At 35.0% G+C, this 17,763-nt stretch overlaps 3 protein-coding genes across 5 annotated transcripts; 2 read left to right on the forward strand and 1 right to left on the reverse strand.

Moving 5' to 3' along the window:
* Nucleotides 1-3,889: 3,889 nt before the first annotated feature.
* On the forward strand, nt 3,890-8,675 carry LOC110782585 (uncharacterized). The gene is made up of 11 exons (XM_021986751.2): nt 3,890-4,136; nt 4,285-4,461; nt 5,174-5,305; nt 5,492-5,634; nt 6,110-6,196; nt 6,690-6,809; nt 7,005-7,160; nt 7,307-7,408; nt 7,800-7,970; nt 8,071-8,150; nt 8,279-8,675. Exons 1-11 carry the CDS (start codon nt 4,085-4,087, stop codon nt 8,340-8,342), a joined length of 1,284 nt encoding a protein of 427 aa, XP_021842443.2. The 5' UTR covers nt 3,890-4,084; the 3' UTR covers nt 8,343-8,675.
* A 2,090-nt stretch (nt 8,676-10,765) lies between these two features.
* On the forward strand, nt 10,766-11,970 carry LOC110782564 (putative germin-like protein 2-1). Its single transcript, XM_021986731.2, has 2 exons — nt 10,766-10,775; nt 11,090-11,970. Exons 1-2 carry the CDS (start codon nt 10,766-10,768, stop codon nt 11,584-11,586), a joined length of 507 nt encoding a protein of 168 aa, XP_021842423.2. The 3' UTR covers nt 11,587-11,970.
* A 689-nt stretch (nt 11,971-12,659) lies between these two features.
* On the reverse strand, nt 12,660-17,387 carry LOC110782628 (transcription termination factor MTERF6, chloroplastic/mitochondrial). Of its 3 annotated transcripts, none has more exons than XM_056843309.1 (3): nt 17,235-17,387; nt 15,047-16,087; nt 12,660-13,324 (listed from the first exon to the last, which is right to left on the reverse strand). In XM_056843309.1, the coding sequence occupies exon 2, from the start codon at nt 16,080-16,082 to the stop codon at nt 15,090-15,092; it is 993 nt and encodes a 330-aa protein (XP_056699287.1). In that variant the 5' UTR covers nt 16,083-16,087; nt 17,235-17,387; the 3' UTR covers nt 12,660-13,324; nt 15,047-15,089. The 3 variants fall into 3 exon arrangements, with proteins under 3 accessions (XP_056699287.1, XP_056699286.1, XP_021842487.1); XM_056843308.1 differs by having other exon boundaries at nt 12,660-13,853; XM_021986795.2 differs by lacking the exon at nt 12,660-13,324 and having other exon boundaries at nt 14,974-16,087.
* Nucleotides 17,388-17,763: the final 376 nt, after the last annotated feature.

Raw genomic sequence — 17,763 nt, forward strand, 5'->3', positions numbered from 1 at the left:
TTGTAAAAATAGGACTGATCGACATCTGTTGTGACACCACACAAATTTTCATCGACAAATCAATTTCTCCTGCGAAATTAATTAATATTCTTCCCCCGTACACTAGAAATCGATCTAGGCTCTGACCTAAGAAAAGTTCTCCATAAAAGAAGAAGAAAATTCATGTCTGTCTTACGAGGGATAAAAGTTCCTTCCCCAATGAGGGAATATTATTGTAACCTACAAAAACAAACAAAATTAAAGAAAAACTAATAAAATAAAGAGATAGGGGATTTCACGGATAAAAATCGATGGAAATCACTGAGGAGGGAGTTCAATTAGTTTTCTTTTGAATCCTCTGATAATTTACATTAATTAATTATCAACTAGTGTGTGGTCCGGGCGATGCCCCGGTTGCTACATTGAATAACTGAAGTTTTAGATGTTTCTTGAGTTCAATATTTGACCAAAATACTTGTCTTTTATAGAATGAAAAATATCCATTAAGTTCATCAACTACACAGACATGCTAAGTCATTATCATGGCAAGTAAGTTTTCAATCATATCTATCATCTTACAATTTGTATAATTTTTTTTCTCGTGGAACTAAGTGCATCAAATTTATAAACACCAAATTAGATATATATACAGCTATGTAAGGCAATCATATAGTTGATTCTTATGAGACTTATGACATCATGTTTCTTCATGGTTGTCATAATGCTTTAATTTTTTTTCTTTTCAAAATAGTCCATAGAAATTAAAAAGTCACATAAAAATTTATTTGTTTTAGATTTCATGTGAACATTTATTTATAAATTAATGTTAAAAAAACTTCCTCCATTTTTTTTATTATTGCACCATTTTTCTTTTTCGGAAGTTGCATTTTAATTGCACCATTTCCTTTTTTAGTAAGTTTACTTACATGAAATGACATTTTTATCCTTGTATGGGTGGTGGGGACCAAACCCCACTTGTTCTTTACCTACAACTTGTACTTAATCACATGGGTATTTTTGTCAATCTCTCACCTTTTACCACCTTTCTTAATTCTTGTGCCCAATGTAGATGGTGCAATAATAAAAAAATGGAGGAAGTAAACCACAATTGTTAGTTGGTTAAGATGGTAATGAGAATTATCATCCACACTTGAGGTCTAGTGTTCGAACCTCATTATATTGATTTTAGGTTGTCCATTACTTGATGAGTAGATGATGTGGCGTGAGGAGAGTACTACGTGACCCATATAAATTTTCCACAACGCCTTTTAATATATTAGTATAGATTATTCGTTTCAATTCTAAGGAAATTTTTATAATAATAGTACTCCACATTTAATGTAGCCGTTAGAATGAAAAGATTCATATCCTTTTATCCCACCCTTGATCATACCAATATACTACGTAGTAAAAAATGTAAGTATACGTAGTATTATTAAAGTTTCCTTTGAAAGAGGCAACACCTAAGGAAATGATAGATTTTTTTGGATTCCTTGCTAATTTTGTTTGGTTATCAAATAATGAGAAATCACTATATAATTATTGAGATTATCATACAATACAGTTCATAAACCAAAACCAAAACCAACAAAAAATTAAAGATGATAAACCTAAGATTAGGGTGCACCTTCATGTTCGTCCTCTTCTTCATCATCTTCCTCCATGAAACCACTACTTGCAAAGCAATGTCAGTAGGTACCAATGTAACAATTACAAATACATTAAACAGTAAACAAAGTCTTCAAATTCACTGCAAATCGAAAGACGACGATTTAGGTGTACATGTTCTTGGTTACAAAGAGTTATATGGTTTTACATTTAAAACCCAAATTTTCGGTAAAACATTATTCTTCTGTGGGTTTGTGTTTGATAATATAGTGCATTGGTTTGATATCTATGTTTACAAAAGAGATCTATTTTGTTCAGATCCGTCGATAGTTTGCAGTTGGAACATTCTAGAAACTGGCCCTTGTTTCGCAGGTCAGGGTGTTACTAAATGTTATGAGTGGAAGAACAAGAAGCAGATTTCTGTTTAGTAAGATGCATCTTTTCAGCAATGCTAATTAATAAAAACGTTCGTTTAATTTCATAGTTTTCGTGAATTCTTGGTACTATCTTTGTTTCTGAATATTTATAACAGTCTGACTAATACATTTGTCATTGTACAAGTTTAACCGTAATTCTGTAGATGGGCGAATACCGCGTTGATAAACAAGCCTATGTGCCACGTGGCACTCACACTAATCTCATTTCAATGTTACATGTCATACACAATTATTTAAAAATGATAAATATGTGTGGTACAAGTCTTGAACCTGTGACCTCTAATTGTAAACCAAACAATTAACCACTACTCCAAATCAAATTATATGTCATTTTTTCATAACAAAATATAATAAATGACAATTTAATAATACAGAGTATTGAATTTATTTAAAAATTTAATACGTGTATCAACCCGGGACATCGCCCGGACCCAAATACTATTTAGATTATAAATGTGCACTATGCTAGTTAATTTAACTAAATATCCCATACCAAACACCCACTAAGTATAACAAAATCATAACTAAAACAAAAAAGACTTAACTAAACTGTTTTATATCATAATTAAATATGATAAAAAGTTTAACTAAAATGTACGGAGTAGTAATTATTCTAAGTAAAATCAATAGTCATTACTTTTTTACTAAAATGAATAAAAAATTTCCCTTTAAAATTTTTTCAAAGTCTGACGTGTCTAACATAGAAAAATTAACAAAAACATCACCCAATAATAATGATTATCAAGATAATGGAATGACTTAAATTATTCTTCTTCTTCATCATCATCATCATCATCATCATAACCATGCATCATCCCCATGGAGTTGCAGCATTAAAAAATGCACGTTTTTTTGGCGATTTTGGACCGAGTTAATTTGTAACTACAATTTAGTTTTGGGCTCGGTCCGTCCACCCACATCCATCTTTACCTATTGATAGAATATAAAACTAATATTGGAGCTTCAACTATGAGCTTAATCTTTTGGTTAAATTGATCCTTTAACACCTATTATATATGTAGCTTGGACAAAATCTGTACAAAAAAGTAAAAATATGAAATAAGTAGGAGTAGTATCTTATAAAAATGTATGGAGTAACTCCTACATTTGGCCGAAATATAAACATTAATTGACTTTATCATATACATTTTGCGTGTCATTTAGTTAACCGATCATTTTCCATGAGATGTCACGTGGGATTCACCTATAATGTACGTCAAACTCGGATTTTTCGATTCAACATTCCTTTTCGATCAAAAGTAGTACTCCACGTTTCATATAACGGAGTACAGTTTTTTAAAATAAAATAATTTCTCGCAAAAACTCAGTTAACTTTATTTAAAAAGATTTTAGGGCGACATTTAACGAACTCTTTATATTCGTAGGTTAGATTAACTCTAGAAAAATTGCTACAACTGGAGAATAAATTACTTTTGTGTTTGTTTTTTTTACAAAGGGAAGCCGTATCATTATATCAGACATGATCAAAAGGCAGGTCAGGTCGGGTCGGGTTCAGGCCGAGCCAAAGCACCCAAAATCAGCCCGTATGTTGGGCCGTACTAAATTTCGGACCAGATTTTTCATGCCCAAACCCGCTATTTTGGGACTTAAATATCGGGCTTTTCGGGTCATTTTCGAGCCGGGCAAAATTTATAACTAAAAAATAAAAAATGTAGGTTTTATGTATCCCAAACCCGTCAAAATTTTAAAATTTTCGGGGCGGACCGAGAATCGTGCCTAAAAAATCTACCCAAACCCGTCAAATTTCGGACCAGGACGGTGGGCCAGGATCATTGATCCGGTCTACATTATATTCACATAAATTACCATGATTAATCCTAATACCAAAAAAAAAGCACTGTAGAAAGCTTACGTGGCACTATTTCCCTCTAACCGCCAATTTGACTCCCTTTTTGACAAATAAAACAGACAGCGAAAAAAGGCGCACACATCAAATCACTCCGACATACGTCTTCGTCTTCGTCTTCCTCCTTTTCTGGTTATAAAATCTTTTGTTTGAATTCTTTGTTTTTGGCGTAGATTTTCTTCAAATTTCCACCATGAGTGACATCTTCACAGCAGCTTTTAATGGAGACCTTAAACGCATCGAAGGTAACATTATTATTATTATTATTATTATTATTATTATTATTATTATTATTATTATTATTATATTTTTGTTTTTTATTAAAATTAATACTCGTAATTTTTGTATTTAATTCATACTGGAATTGAGTTCTTGCCAACTTTTTGTTTGCAGAAATGGCGAAACATTTTAATGATAAGTTTGGAGAACAGATGGCGAAAGAATTCTTGGGAGCAAAAGACTCGAGCGGGCATACAATGCTACACATTGCTGCTTCCGAGGGTCGAACTCCAATCTGCAAATACCTAGTCGAGACTATCAAATTTGATATTAATAGCGAAGATTATAAGAGTAAATGATTCTTTCAAGAATTATACTTATTAATCTTGATCGAATTGCGATTTGTGGAATTGTGGGTGGTTTGGATGATAATCGAATTGTCCAATTTTAGGGTTTTTAGTGTTAATGTTATAGTGTTATTTTAACTTTTAAGCCTTTAATCATGTGAATTATTGGGTTAGGTTAGGTATTATACATTGTGATTACTGATCGAATTGCGATTTGTGGAATTGTGGGTGGTTTGCATGATAATCGAATTGTCCAATTTTAGGATTTTCAGTGTTAATGTTATAGTGTTGTTTTAACTTTTAAGCCTTTAATCATGTGAATTATTGGGTTAGGTTAGGTATTATACATTGTGATTACTGATCGAATTGTGCCATTTTATGGGGTTTTAGTGTTAATGTTTGTAGTGATGTTTTTAAATTCCAATGTTAATCTCACGTTCTTGAATTTATTCCAATTTAAATTCCAATTGTCTCTCATGACCAATGATCTTAGGCAGGACGACCCATTTGGGCGTATTAGCTTCCTGGAACCATTGCAATTACTTGTTTGTTCTTATATTGTATCTTTATAAGTATTTGATATCATCCATGCCTAACATTGTAATGATATTTTGTTTATTTTGAATAATACAAGTATTTTGATGTTTATTGGGTATTATATGCATAAGAATAAGCTTTTTCGGGTTTATTCTGAGTTTATATGGGCTATTTTACAGATTACACCCCTCTGCATTATGCGGTTTCCGGAGGGCATTACATGACTTCTCATTTTCTACTGGATCATGGTGCGCATCCTAATATGACAAGCCATACTGGATTAACTCCATTGCACTGTGCTGCTAAAAAAGGTTCCTAAAACTTATTGAGCTACATTGTATGTATGAGTCTTGTCAAATTACTAGTTTAGTAGTTTAAAATTACACGTCTTATGTAGTTGATGCTTGTGACTTAAAAAGGTTCGATTCACTTGGGTTGTCAAGCTATAAATGAAATATTCATGTTCTTCCCTTTAAACTTGGCTTTACGTATGGCAGGAAAAAATGAACATGTGAAACTGTTGATATCAAAAGGTGCTGAAGTTGATGCGGCATCGTCTTCTAGAGGCACACCATTGCGATATGCCGTTGCATATAGCATGAAAGATGCTGTTAAGATTTTGCTTGAGCATAAAGCTAATGTATGTGACAACACTTTGTTTTCTTAATTATGTATTTGACTGAGATGGTATGTTTTGATTATTGTCTTTGTTGTTGATGTATGTACTTTATGTTACTTGGCCTTGGGTAGTGCTGTAGTGGTATGTCGCCTAGTGTCCACTTCCATGTTTTTGGTCCAAAGTTAAGTGTCAAGTCTCAAATTTCCATACCCAAGTCAGAGCTTTATTTGTGCGCATATTGATTCCTTGTTGAAATTCAATCATCAATTGACGTGATGTTGGAAATGAATGCTTTGCTAGATGCTCTTCCTTCTCTACCGTCATGACTCATGAGCTCTGACACGTTACATTTTCCTTTTAGGGATACTTATACAAATGATGCTTTAATTATAAAAATGTATATCAAATAGATAAGATGAAAAAGATCTTGTAAATTCTGTATGTACGTGATGGTACCTTCTCTGTTTGCAATGAACCTTCTTCTTTCATGGTGCAGCCAAATTATGCTAGTCATCCCGAATTGAACCCGTTGATAGTTGCCATCCAAAAGAAATCTGTTGACTGCGTAAGGCTACTACTAAAGGTACTATTATATGCCTTTGTCTCTTTAACCCTCCTTTTTTTTACAGAAGAAACCATATTATGTCGAGGGATCTTTGAAACAGATTTACCTCTGTTTATTTTTCTCGAGGACAGTTGTGAACCATTGTATATTTGTGTTTGATCACTTGCCATTTCGGATGGACGCATTCCGTACTTAATAGTTACATGTACAAAGTACAACACACTAATAAAGGATATCCTGGTAATTATTTGATTTTTTTGTAGTACAAATGTTACATGATTGAACTTCATATATGTCCTCATTTCAATGTTCATTCAACTTTATGATGACTTTAGGGAGTAGAGTTAGGAATGCAACTAACTCTGTATCATAAAAGCATCTCATATCTTTAATTAAGATGGCAGAAATTAAGTATTCTTCTTTTAACACCTGTGATTATTCAGTTATTAGAAGTTATGTGTTTCATCTGCTGATTGCTGGTAGTCATGTAATCATGTTATAATTGGTGCAGAATGGTGCTGACCCAAATCTTGGTGATGTAAAACCTTTGACTATGGCTGTATATGAAGGCGATACAGAGATTATCAAATGCTTGCTTAAAGCTGGAGCTGATCCTAATGCTACTAATTTTGTGAGTGAAAGATAACACTCATGCGCTTTTAAGAGTTTTGGCCTTAAACTCGTACTCCTTCTCAGAACTCAGAAGAATAACTTTCTTTCATTATATTTGCTTTTCACTGTGGTGCTATGTGTTTTACCCTTCATTCTTATATACCCTTTTCTGAGTGTGTATATGCTTGACTTATTACTGTGTCTTCTATTTCAGTCTGATGATCTTACACCAATTGAAATTGCGGCTATGGAAGGTAATCTTGCAGTTGCAGAAATCCTCTTTGATGTTACTGCTCGTATTTCTCATATCCCGACCTGGAGCTTTCATGGAATATATGAGTATATCAACTCTCAAGAAGCAAAAAATCAGGTTATTTTCCTAGTTCATTATGCAACCTATATATTATACCCTCTTTATAATCTCAAAACCAAAAAAAAAGAAAAAAAGAAGCTACATATGTTAGTTCTTTTGGTTGCATTTGATGCTTGATTATTACCACATTTCATAACTTGCAGCGGGAACTCAAAGCTCAAACAAAATTCTTAGAAGCAAAAGAAAATGGAGCACAAGCCGTCAAAAGAAATGATTACATGACTGCAGTTTACTGGTATACAGAGGTAAAAACACTAAAACTGAACTATAACTTGGCCTTCAATTATACTGCAATCTGAGTATTGTTAGTATGCTGCAATCTTTTGATGCTGCAATCTGAGTATTACATGCAATTTACTGGTATACAGAGGTAAAAAAATTAAACCTGAACTATAACTAGGCCTTCAATTATGCTGCAATCTGAGTATTGTTAGTATGCTGCAATCTTTTGATGCTGCAATCTTAGTATTACATGCAATTTACTAGTATACAGATTACAGAGGTAGTATGCTGCAATCTTTTGATGCTGCAATCTGAGTATTACATGCAATTTACTGGTATACAGAGGTAGTATGCTGCAATCTTTTGATGCTGCAATCTGAGTATGGTTGTTCTTTTCATTCTTTAACTGGATAGGGTACGAGACTGAAGCCAACAGATGCGACAGTGTACTCCAACAGGAGCCGTTGCTTTTCGCTCTTGAATGAGGGTGATTTTGCACTCCGGGATGCAAATTACTGTATTAGACTTGAACCACATTGGTATGCGGGACATTGCCGTTTAGCAGAAGCCTTGATGTTGCTGAAGGTCTGGTCATGTTTATATGATCATGTTTTAATCTTTACTTTTTTGAATAAGTTTTGATTTTTTTTCCTACATTGTCGTCTATAACTTTGTATTGGTGCAGGACTATAAAAATGCAATAAAAGCATTAGGGAATGTGTGTAAGTATCATGCTCTCGTTAAGGGGCTCCGAGCTGCTTACAGGTAATTTTGAAGAAAGAATGAAAAATAGTATACGCGTGATTTTTTTTTTTCCATGTCTACCCTTGCACTTGGATATATAATTTCTATGAGTGTTATTGATCGATCAATTGCACATAAATATTTGGCAGTGAGGCGTTGGCGGAGTTACAAGCACCACCGACGGATGATTTCAGCCGGCTCTCTGTTGATTAGTGTTCATTGCAATATGTTGTTTTGGTAACCGGAATAGAAGAAACGTGATAGAAGAAAAGTGATGTATATTTTGTGATTAGAGTAGAAAAGAGAGCTTGGCACAACATTTTGTCTTGGTGATTGATGTAGAAAATGTATATCTTAGAATACGATACAATATGTCTATAGGAATTACAAAATAGTATGGCCGGAGTACTTGTGTAGTTGTGTGTGACAACTATCATGTTTCCCAAACACGGATTTTGGAATTGAATTCCTTCGTTTAAGATTTCAAATTCGGTCTGGAATTGAATTTATCCATTGAAATGAATTCCATGTATGTGTAGTTGTGTACATGTGTGAACTCGGTTTCTCTGCCCGTGCCAAAGGCCCAAAAGACTTTTTAATTTGTTTCTCACTTCAAGCTCTATTTAGGGATTAATTTTTTTTTTTAATAAACATCATATTGTGCGAATTATTTGTATACATTCATAATTCATTCACTAAGAAATCGTCAATGGACGATCGTGGGCCGGGTTGGGCTTCGAGCCGAGCCCACATGGTCGGGGCCACGCTAGGCTCACATTGTATTGTGTCGGGCCGGGCCAAAACGTTTAAAAACATGGGCCAGGTCCGACCCAAACCCACAGGCTTTCGCGTCGGGCCGGTCCGTCGTGTCTAAGACTAATTTTACTAAATGTAGTGAGCTTTGTCGTGCCGTGTATTGTCGTGATTTTTCCAAAAAAGAAAGGCTTAGGCCCGACCCATGACTTCTTGCCCGTGTTAGACCGGGCTTTTTCTTACAGTGTCGAGCCGGGCTTCGGGCTGAGCGGACCCAAAGCCATCTTTAGCTCTATTTTATAACCACTCTTTGTATCCTTTGTATCACACAGACTAACTTTGTTTTCCGTCATCAAATGGAAGACCTTGGTACAGTTTTTTTCATATTCAGGTTATAATTTAACAGTTACAAGTTTATATGAATGATAAGAGTATGTAGAGGTGGGTCTAGAATATCCACTAATATTGATAGTTCGAACGAGGGGCAAACAACCAACATAGAGTTGGCTCAAGTGGTAAGTAGTTTGATGCTGCTTAAGGGAGGTTTCGGGTTCGAGCTTGGGAGACTCACCCACCATAAGCAAGATGTGCGACACGAGTCGATCCGGATGTAGTCGGAGCTAAGCTCCGGTGAACCGAGTGTGCTATGTGTAAAAAAAAACGAGGGGCAAACCGATTACGGTTAAGCTAGGAATAGGAATTGTCTTATAACGTGTACTGGTCTTTTTCTGACGCGCGGTAAAGCCGTCTTAGCAGAAAGTAGCCGCCAATATAGTTCGGGTTTTGGGCGAGAATGATTCTGATCGTTGTATCAAGACTAGCTACAATTGCAATCATTCTCAATCAATAAAATGCGCACTTGGAATATTATGACTTATTAATAGAATATTATAAATTTTCATGCTAGACAATATTGTATTTTTATGACTGCTATAAGATTCCATATACAATACACACATAACACAGTTGACCATTAATATATTCAATTAGATTTTAGCTCATTAATGCACGGATTCTATTAAATTGTTAAGTTAAAATAAAACTCTTATGTGTATCAAACTAGATTAGATCCCGTACACGCAAAGATTTTGATATTTTTTGCATAGTTATAAATTTTTTAACATACTTGTTTAAATTTATTCATCTAATATGCATATTTAAAATCCTAATATGAAAATTTGACCAAAATATTGAGTGATATATTTTCCATTATTAATATAGCGATTTGACTAAAATATTACCCACTTATAATAATTATTATTACGTCGTATCATTTATTGCCATAATTTATAAATAAAAATTTGTTTCCATACATAAATAAGGAGTAGTTTATAAAAAATGGAAGGGAATAAAAATAAAATAAAACAGATACACTTTTTTGGAAAAGTGATTTTTGGCGGGGAAAAATCGCACCAGGAATTGACACATGTCATTCCTGGTGTCTCTTTTAGTATATAGTAAAGTAATAGATGATATATTTTTATGTACTCCTTCTGTTCTCGAATATTATTTCCTTTTGGAATCTTGACACTATTTACAATTGAAGAGAATCTTCTAATTTCTTTCCAATACGTACTTCAAAACATATTCATGTGAGATATTATTTTGTTCGTCTTAATGTGCAGTTCAACAATATCAAATTTTATATTTTTCTAACATAGGTATTTGGGTGCCGTAATTTGGTGATTGATGTAGAAAATGTATATCTTAAAAAAGTCTAAATATAATAGAATGTACAAAAATAAAGATGAACTCTACGGAGTATTATGATAAAGGTTTTTTTTTTTTTCTTTTTTGGACATACTATTATGATAAAGTAGTAGTTGAAGGAATTTATTTTGTTTATTAAAAAAACACAGTCCAATTATATGTAGTTATGTACAATGAGAAGTGGTAAGAGTTACGGAGTATGAATTATATGGAGGTGGAAAAAAAGAAAAAATATGCTATTAACGAATTAGAACCAAGAAAGAAACAAAACACAGTTTTGACTTTTGGGTACTCGAACCCCGCACCTAATCAACTAAGCTATTCAAATAGGGAGTAATCAAGAAACCATCTGCGCCATATTACAACTTGTGCTGTAGTTTTGCAAATTTAAATATATAGCATTGTCTGCTATAGATTTTCAGTTTCGCTTTTTTTTTTTTTTTTTTTTCCCCTCGGGGTTAGCACGTGCCCCCCCGGCCCTTAACTGGGTCCGCCAGTGGTTGATATAACTCGATTCCCAAGTGTCAACACACAAGGGGTGGCCATGGCCAGGGTAGCCTTTGGGTCATATGGCCTAAACACCCCTCACTTACATCCACGTGGCTCGGAGATTTTTGCCGTGGTGGAAGGGATGTTGTATGCCGGTTTTGTGACTACTAGTTACAAACTATACGACACGATACTTAACAAGGGTGATGTTATTGTGTTCCCTCAAGGTTTAATCCATTTCCAATTAAATTTAGGCAAGAAAGACGCTTTGGCCTATGCCTCATTTGGGAGCCAAAATCCAGGGCGAGTTAATGTCGCGGATGGTGTGTTTGCGACTACCCCACGTATATTAGACGATGTTCTTACCAAAGGGTTTCAGGTGGGCGAGATGGTGATCGAGCAACTTCGTTCTCAATTTTCCACCGAAACCATATCAGTCAACACCGGGAAATCGATATTGAAATTGTTATCTCAAATTAACTTTCTAATTTTACATACTATGTAGTACATAGATGTTTGGTCAAGTACCAATATCGTACGTGTGTATTCATTTGCGCTCTAGCTATATTTTCTGTACTTCGTATGTATTTTAGTACTAACATTGTTTTGCTGTATTTTCATTATTTGTGATTGATTATAACTGTATTACTGTATATGTATTTGCAATAAATTAATCCTTTTTCCATTATAGTACGGAGTAGGTGTTTTATGTATTCATTTCATCTACTTGTAGTTTTATGAGTAGAGGAAGCTAGCTGTACAAGATGAACTACTGAATATACATACATATAAAAAAAGCTATCCAAAGCTATTTAATACTTCCTCCGTTCCACAATCGATGCATCATTTCTCATCGCACGTATGCCAACGCGCTAGTTTGAACATTAATATCTCTAAATGCGTATAAGTAAAAATTATAAAAAGTTGATATTTGGAATCCTTGCATTAATACGAATTTAACAAGATCTCACTTGACTATGTTTTTTCTTACACAACAGTGTAAGAAAGGTTCTCAAAGTTATTTGATAAATAGTGCACAAATGAGAAATGATGCATCTATTGTGGAACGGAGGAAGTACAATTCAAACCCAAATCTTATACCGTATTTAGTTAGAATTATTAACCAACCCGTAAACCAAATCAAACTGTGAAAACACAATTTGGGTTATGGTATGATCCGGTTTAAACCAAATTCTGAACATCAAAGGACAATGATATAAGGGTGTTTGGGTTTAAATTTAGTCCCAAAATCATTGGTAAAACATTCCTCCGTTATAATAGTAGAAACCTAGAAACCATACCAATCCCTAAGAATGAAACAACATAGGAAAAAAGGGAAAATTTTATTTTTTGGGATCATATATTCATAAGAAAAATTGATGAGAATAAGTCAATCTTTGGGTCGTCTATTAAAAACAAGCTAGTCATGATCTTTTATCTTACAAAGTATATAGATCACCTATCTATTTTAAATAAGTCAAGTGATCTGTAACCAACTCTACATGTAAACATATAACTTTTTTTTTTTAATTGTATTTTGTGTTTTTGTTGTATTTTTAAGCTTATTTTTTGTAGATATTTTTAATATTATTTTTAGGCTTGTTCTTTTTTTTAAAAAAAAACAATTTAATTTTTATTCTCAATTGAGCTTGCCTAGGCTCATGGGCCGGTTTTTCTTTTAAGTGGTGGATCTCGATGTGGCTATTTTTTTGTTGTGAGAATTTGTGTTTATACGATAAGAAAAAGAATGACCCAAATAAAAATTTGACTAGGATTATGCTTCTTATATAATTATTGGTTTAATCTCTATTATATAAGCCAACTTCTAACGATTATTTTGACCTGTTATACGAAGGATTAGTTTTGCCTGAGGTTGAGGACTCTTAGGTAAGTTTTTTGGTACATAATCTCTTCCAATTCTTCCTCTTTTGAAAATTTGACACCATATTACCATGGAAGCACATTGGACATGGGCTTACTTAACCGTTACAACAGCAGTAGAAGATATTGATAACAGTGATGAACATAGAATGAGTCTGTACATGAAGCATTGCAACTCTGATTCACCCGTAGACCGAGCCGTCTCTTTTAGTATGACCTATCCAAGACACCCTCAACTCCTTCAACACAACTATCTCTTAGACATTATACGAGACCCCGTTACGCGAGGGCTCAATGGTCTTTCCGTACATCACTCTTACCAGGCTGACATTATTGACGACCTCGCCTCGTCTCTTCTTCGCCTGGTTCAGCAGAACAACTCTGTCAGGGAGCCTAGGGTTATTGATGTCATTTCTGACCTTGCCTCGTCTTTTCTTTGCCTTCTCCAGAAGAGCGGCAACAACAACAACAACAACAACAACAACAACAACAACGACAACAGAAGCCATGTATGTGTAAGGGAGGCTAGGGCTTTCTATATTTTTCAAGAGAGGAAAGAGGATCAGAAGATGAGAAACAACCCTAGTCAGTTTGTTAAGCGTTTGTTGGCTGACATTGATAATTGCACTATAATAACTGCAGGGAATCGTCGTGCTGTTAAGGCCTGCGACTCATGGTGTTGCACCATATGCCATGAGGATGAGGATGAGGATGAGGATGAGGATGAGGATGACGATGAGGATGACGATGATGGTGAGTTGGTGAAGGTCAAGTTTTCGTGCTCCCATGTTTATCATGTGGATTGCATTGTTGAGTGGATTCTCAAGTGTGGCATTGATGTTACATGTCCTATGTGCCGCTCGCCCTTGCTTTAAAACTAGCTTAAAACATCTGCAATATAATTCGTTCTTTTTTTAAATGACACAATTATTTAGGCACGTTTGCCAATGTACGAATCTAATAAGACCCGAAAATCTAATTGTGTCGTGTAAATAAGAACAAATGAAGTATAAAACTAGACTGATTTTTCATAGTGATGAACTTATGATTACTCATGTCACAATTCTCCCTTTAACATTCTTTTTATATTTTGGTTGATAGGATGTATAAGTGAATAACATATGGCCGGATGTTAGTTTTTGCGTTAATACATAGTAGAAATTTGTTTTCTAGTCGGGTGTTCTTTGTTTCAACTGAATTCGATTGAAATTAACTCATCCGAACTTATTTTTGCTGAAAATAACTTATTTGTGTACTGAAATTGTTCGAAAGAAAGCTTATTTTTACTGAAATAAGTTGAAATAAACCGAAAATACTATGCATCTCTTGTAAGACAGGTAACATACTAACATAAATGAACTCACACTATTGATTTATTAGTGATTGTGTGGGATTACATCGTGAAGGTGGCTGTGTGAATGAATGGGAGGGGGTGGTTAGGTTTACAGGGAGATGTGGTGTCCTATTAGAGGTGGTCAAAATCCGGGCCTGGCCGGGCTTTAACACACAAAAAAACATGTCCAAAACCCATAATTTTGGTGTGGCCTTTGTGGGCCATTTTTTCGGGCCGGGTTCAGGTTTTAGTCTAAAAATGCATATTATAGGATACCCAAACCCGCACTATTTGGGGATGGGTCGGGTCAGGCCAATGGGTTGGGATATAGTTGATCAGGTTTATGTCCCATGTTACCATGACTCGGATACCCATGTCGGACACGGGTATGTGTCCAGGTGTCCGACACGGGTATGTGTCCAGGTGTCCGACACGGCTATGAAGTGTCAAAGTGTCCACACCCATGTCCGAATGTCGAGGACCCGACACGGGTATTTGAGGTTAAATGAAGAGGTGGTATCTGAATGACAGGTGTCTGATATATGACTTGGGTGTTGCCTGTTTGGTTAGGTTAACAGGGCAAATGCATGCAGTTTCATATAATAAAATGTTACCATGTTTTTGTACTTTCAGATCATGCTTGCAATACGTGCATTTTGGTTGAGTGAAACAGAATCATACAAAGCAATAATTTAATTATATCATATGAAAGTAAGTAGTCTACAACTACAGAGAGCTGAAAAAACATTACCAGAAAAGGAACTCGGAAAATCAAAGAAAAGCTTGCAGAATTCCTAGGTTGTTGAACCGTATTTCAAACAGAACTTCTTTCGATTGTAGTACAGCATCTCATTCAAGCTACAATCTATGTTGTTCTGAGACAATAACCTTTGCCTCAACTCCAAGCTTTTCTTCAAACCATGCTTAAAGAAATCAGGATAATCTACAACATCTTGAAGGCTTTTCCCCATTACTTGGACCAGAAACTTCAGCTTTGGTTCCAAAGAGTTCTTGATGCTTTTAATCAATACAGGGGGATAACCAGATACCAAAGCTGCTATCTGGTTGTCACCGAACCCAGAACTCCTTAAATACTCAAAATTCGGTTTAAGAACTTTGTTAACATCTCGACACAGAACCTCGGGGTAGTTTACAGCCACTTTCTGAAGATCTGACTTCGTCAAACCAACGTTTTTCAAGAATTCTGCTGTAGGCTGTAACCTCTTTTCGACGTTGTAACCCATGATATACGGGTTCTTCACCAAAATTTTACAAATCATCCCTTCCTCACTAAGACCAAACTTGGTAAGGAAATCCACAAACTGAGTAAGCTTTGGTTCTATGCTGTAGCTTACAATTCTCGGGTTCTGTAACACCATTTTACCAAGTTGCTTTTCAGGAATCCCGAGTGCCTCAAAGAAACCCAGTAAAGGACAGAGCTTTCCTTGTGCACTGTGAGAAAAAATGTAAGGAAATTTGATTATAGCTGTTGCAACTTCTTCTGGTTTTGTAGCAAGTGTTTTAAGGCAATGAACCATGGGTTCAAGTGTGTCGTCCACGCTGAATGTCAGGATTTTCGGGCATTTGAGAACTACTGATGGAAGCTTTCTTTCTTGGATACCAATGCTTTGCAAATAAGACCAGTTTTGGGATGCTTTATCACTTTCCAACCCTTCAAGACGCTTGCACCTTTTGAACATGTCGTTAATGTTGTTGTCATCAAAACCTTTGTCCTTGAAGAACCACAACACGCTGCTGCTGCTGTTTTGGCTGCTACTAACTTCCATTATTCCTGCAAATAACAACAGAGCTATTTAGGTATGTCTGGGCAACATACTTGGGTTGTTGGGCATGAACATATGATTGACAAAATATTAAAAGGAATGTACAGATTACAGAGTGGAGGAAATACTTGTGACTGAGTTAGTCGAAGTCGAATACTATACACCCCCCCCCCCCCCGGCCCACCACCACCACCACCCTCAACTCGATTTCAGCCAATAAGCTTCTGTTTGGTTTGGTTTAAAACGTTTTTAGTGCAAAATGAATTTCCATGGAAAACATTTTCAAGGGAAAACACAATTCCAAACTAGTTTTCCTTTGTTTGGTTCCTTAAAAGAAAATGAGAAAAGATGGTGAAGGTTGAGGGGAAGAAGGGAAAGGGAGATAAGGAGGAAAGGTGGAAAGTGATTTCTCCACCTTTGAAGGAGTTATGGAAAATTGTTTTCCATCCCGTGTCAAACCAAACAACGCAAAATGATTGAAAAGGGGATAATCATTTTCCATTAAAACGTTTTACACCCTACCAAACGAAGCCTAAAATCAGTAAGTTTGTAGTGATATCTTCTCCTGTTTGACTGTCCAAGGAGTAGAGTTCCAACATTTTATCAGCACCTAGAAATACAGAAAATTTTAAGGACTACCAAGTATGCAAATTGGTCGTTAAGGATAATCCAACACGAATAAGGATCATAGGCCTCCCCCAAAGGTGAGATTGATATTCTAGCAAATAAAAACTTCTATCTTATAACCACCCCAAAACATAATAAAATTTCAACCAAATTGCACAAACCTGCAAGGCATTAAGTCGAACAAGTAGAGTGCATAATTCAATGCTATTTTTATGAAGAACAATTACAAGTATGTGATTTTAGCCCAAAATGAAAGTGTCTAAGTTTCCATAACCATGCCGGAGTAGAATTATAACTAAGAAATTGACAGATGCTTTAGGTTTCAATGTCTAGATACTACACTTTAATCAACATTTCTGCAAATTGTGAATTTGAACAGAACCACCACCATACACCAAAGCCCAATCAAATTCCATTGAAATAAAATTGGGAATTCAAAATGCTATAATTACTCACAATAATAATAGAAAAGAGTACAATAATAAATAAGAAAAAATAACTGCAAAATAATTAAAAACAGAAGGTTACCTCAAAATTTTGAAGTGGGGTTCTTCAAATATGAACAAGCATGGCGGATTGTGTGTCAGTCTCTCTCCCCTTTCCCAACATAATCTTCTTCTTATCTATCCCCTTTCAGTGAGGGACATTACAGTCATTTCCGCAAATGGATGCTTAAATGTCAATAATACCCTTATCAATTCCTAAAATCCCTCTTAAACCCTCAAATGATCGAATCTCACAACTAGGGGTGAAAGTTCAGTTTTCGGTTATGTATTAAAGCCAAAAACCGAATCCAAACCGAACTAATTCGGTTTTCATTTTTTGATACCGAATCCAAACCAAATAACCTTTTAATTCAAACCAAACCAAATCGGATTTTTTATTTTCAGTCCAATCCAAACCATAAAACCGAATTTTCATGGGACTTCCATTTAGGCATATTTTTGGGCCTATATTATACTTCCTCCATTTTTTAATAATTGCACCATCTTGGTTTTAGCACTATTCACATATTCTTATATAGTTATTTTTTGTGATTTATATGTAAGGAAAAATA

Source organism: Spinacia oleracea, chromosome 4 (assembly GCF_020520425.1).
Source record: "Spinacia oleracea cultivar Varoflay chromosome 4, BTI_SOV_V1, whole genome shotgun sequence".
NCBI classification, from domain to species: domain Eukaryota; kingdom Viridiplantae; phylum Streptophyta; class Magnoliopsida; order Caryophyllales; family Amaranthaceae; genus Spinacia; species Spinacia oleracea.

What these genes read in the sequence shown, in the direction of transcription:
- LOC110782585 (XM_021986751.2), top strand. Translation starts at nt 4,085, where the DNA reads ATGAGTGACATCTTCACAGCAGCTTTTAATGGAGACCTTAAACGCATC. An exon ending in TGCTTGAGCATAAAGCTAAT is followed by an intron (nt 5,635 to 6,109) that starts GTATGTGACAAC and finishes TTCATGGTGCAG; the next exon opens with CCAAATTATGCTAGTCATCC. An exon ending in ATCCTAATGCTACTAATTTT is followed by an intron (nt 6,810 to 7,004) that starts GTGAGTGAAAGA and finishes CTTCTATTTCAG; the next exon opens with TCTGATGATCTTACACCAAT.
- LOC110782628 (XM_056843309.1), bottom strand. Translation starts at nt 16,082, where the DNA reads ATGGAAGTTAGTAGCAGCCAAAACAGCAGCAGCAGCGTGTTGTGGTTC.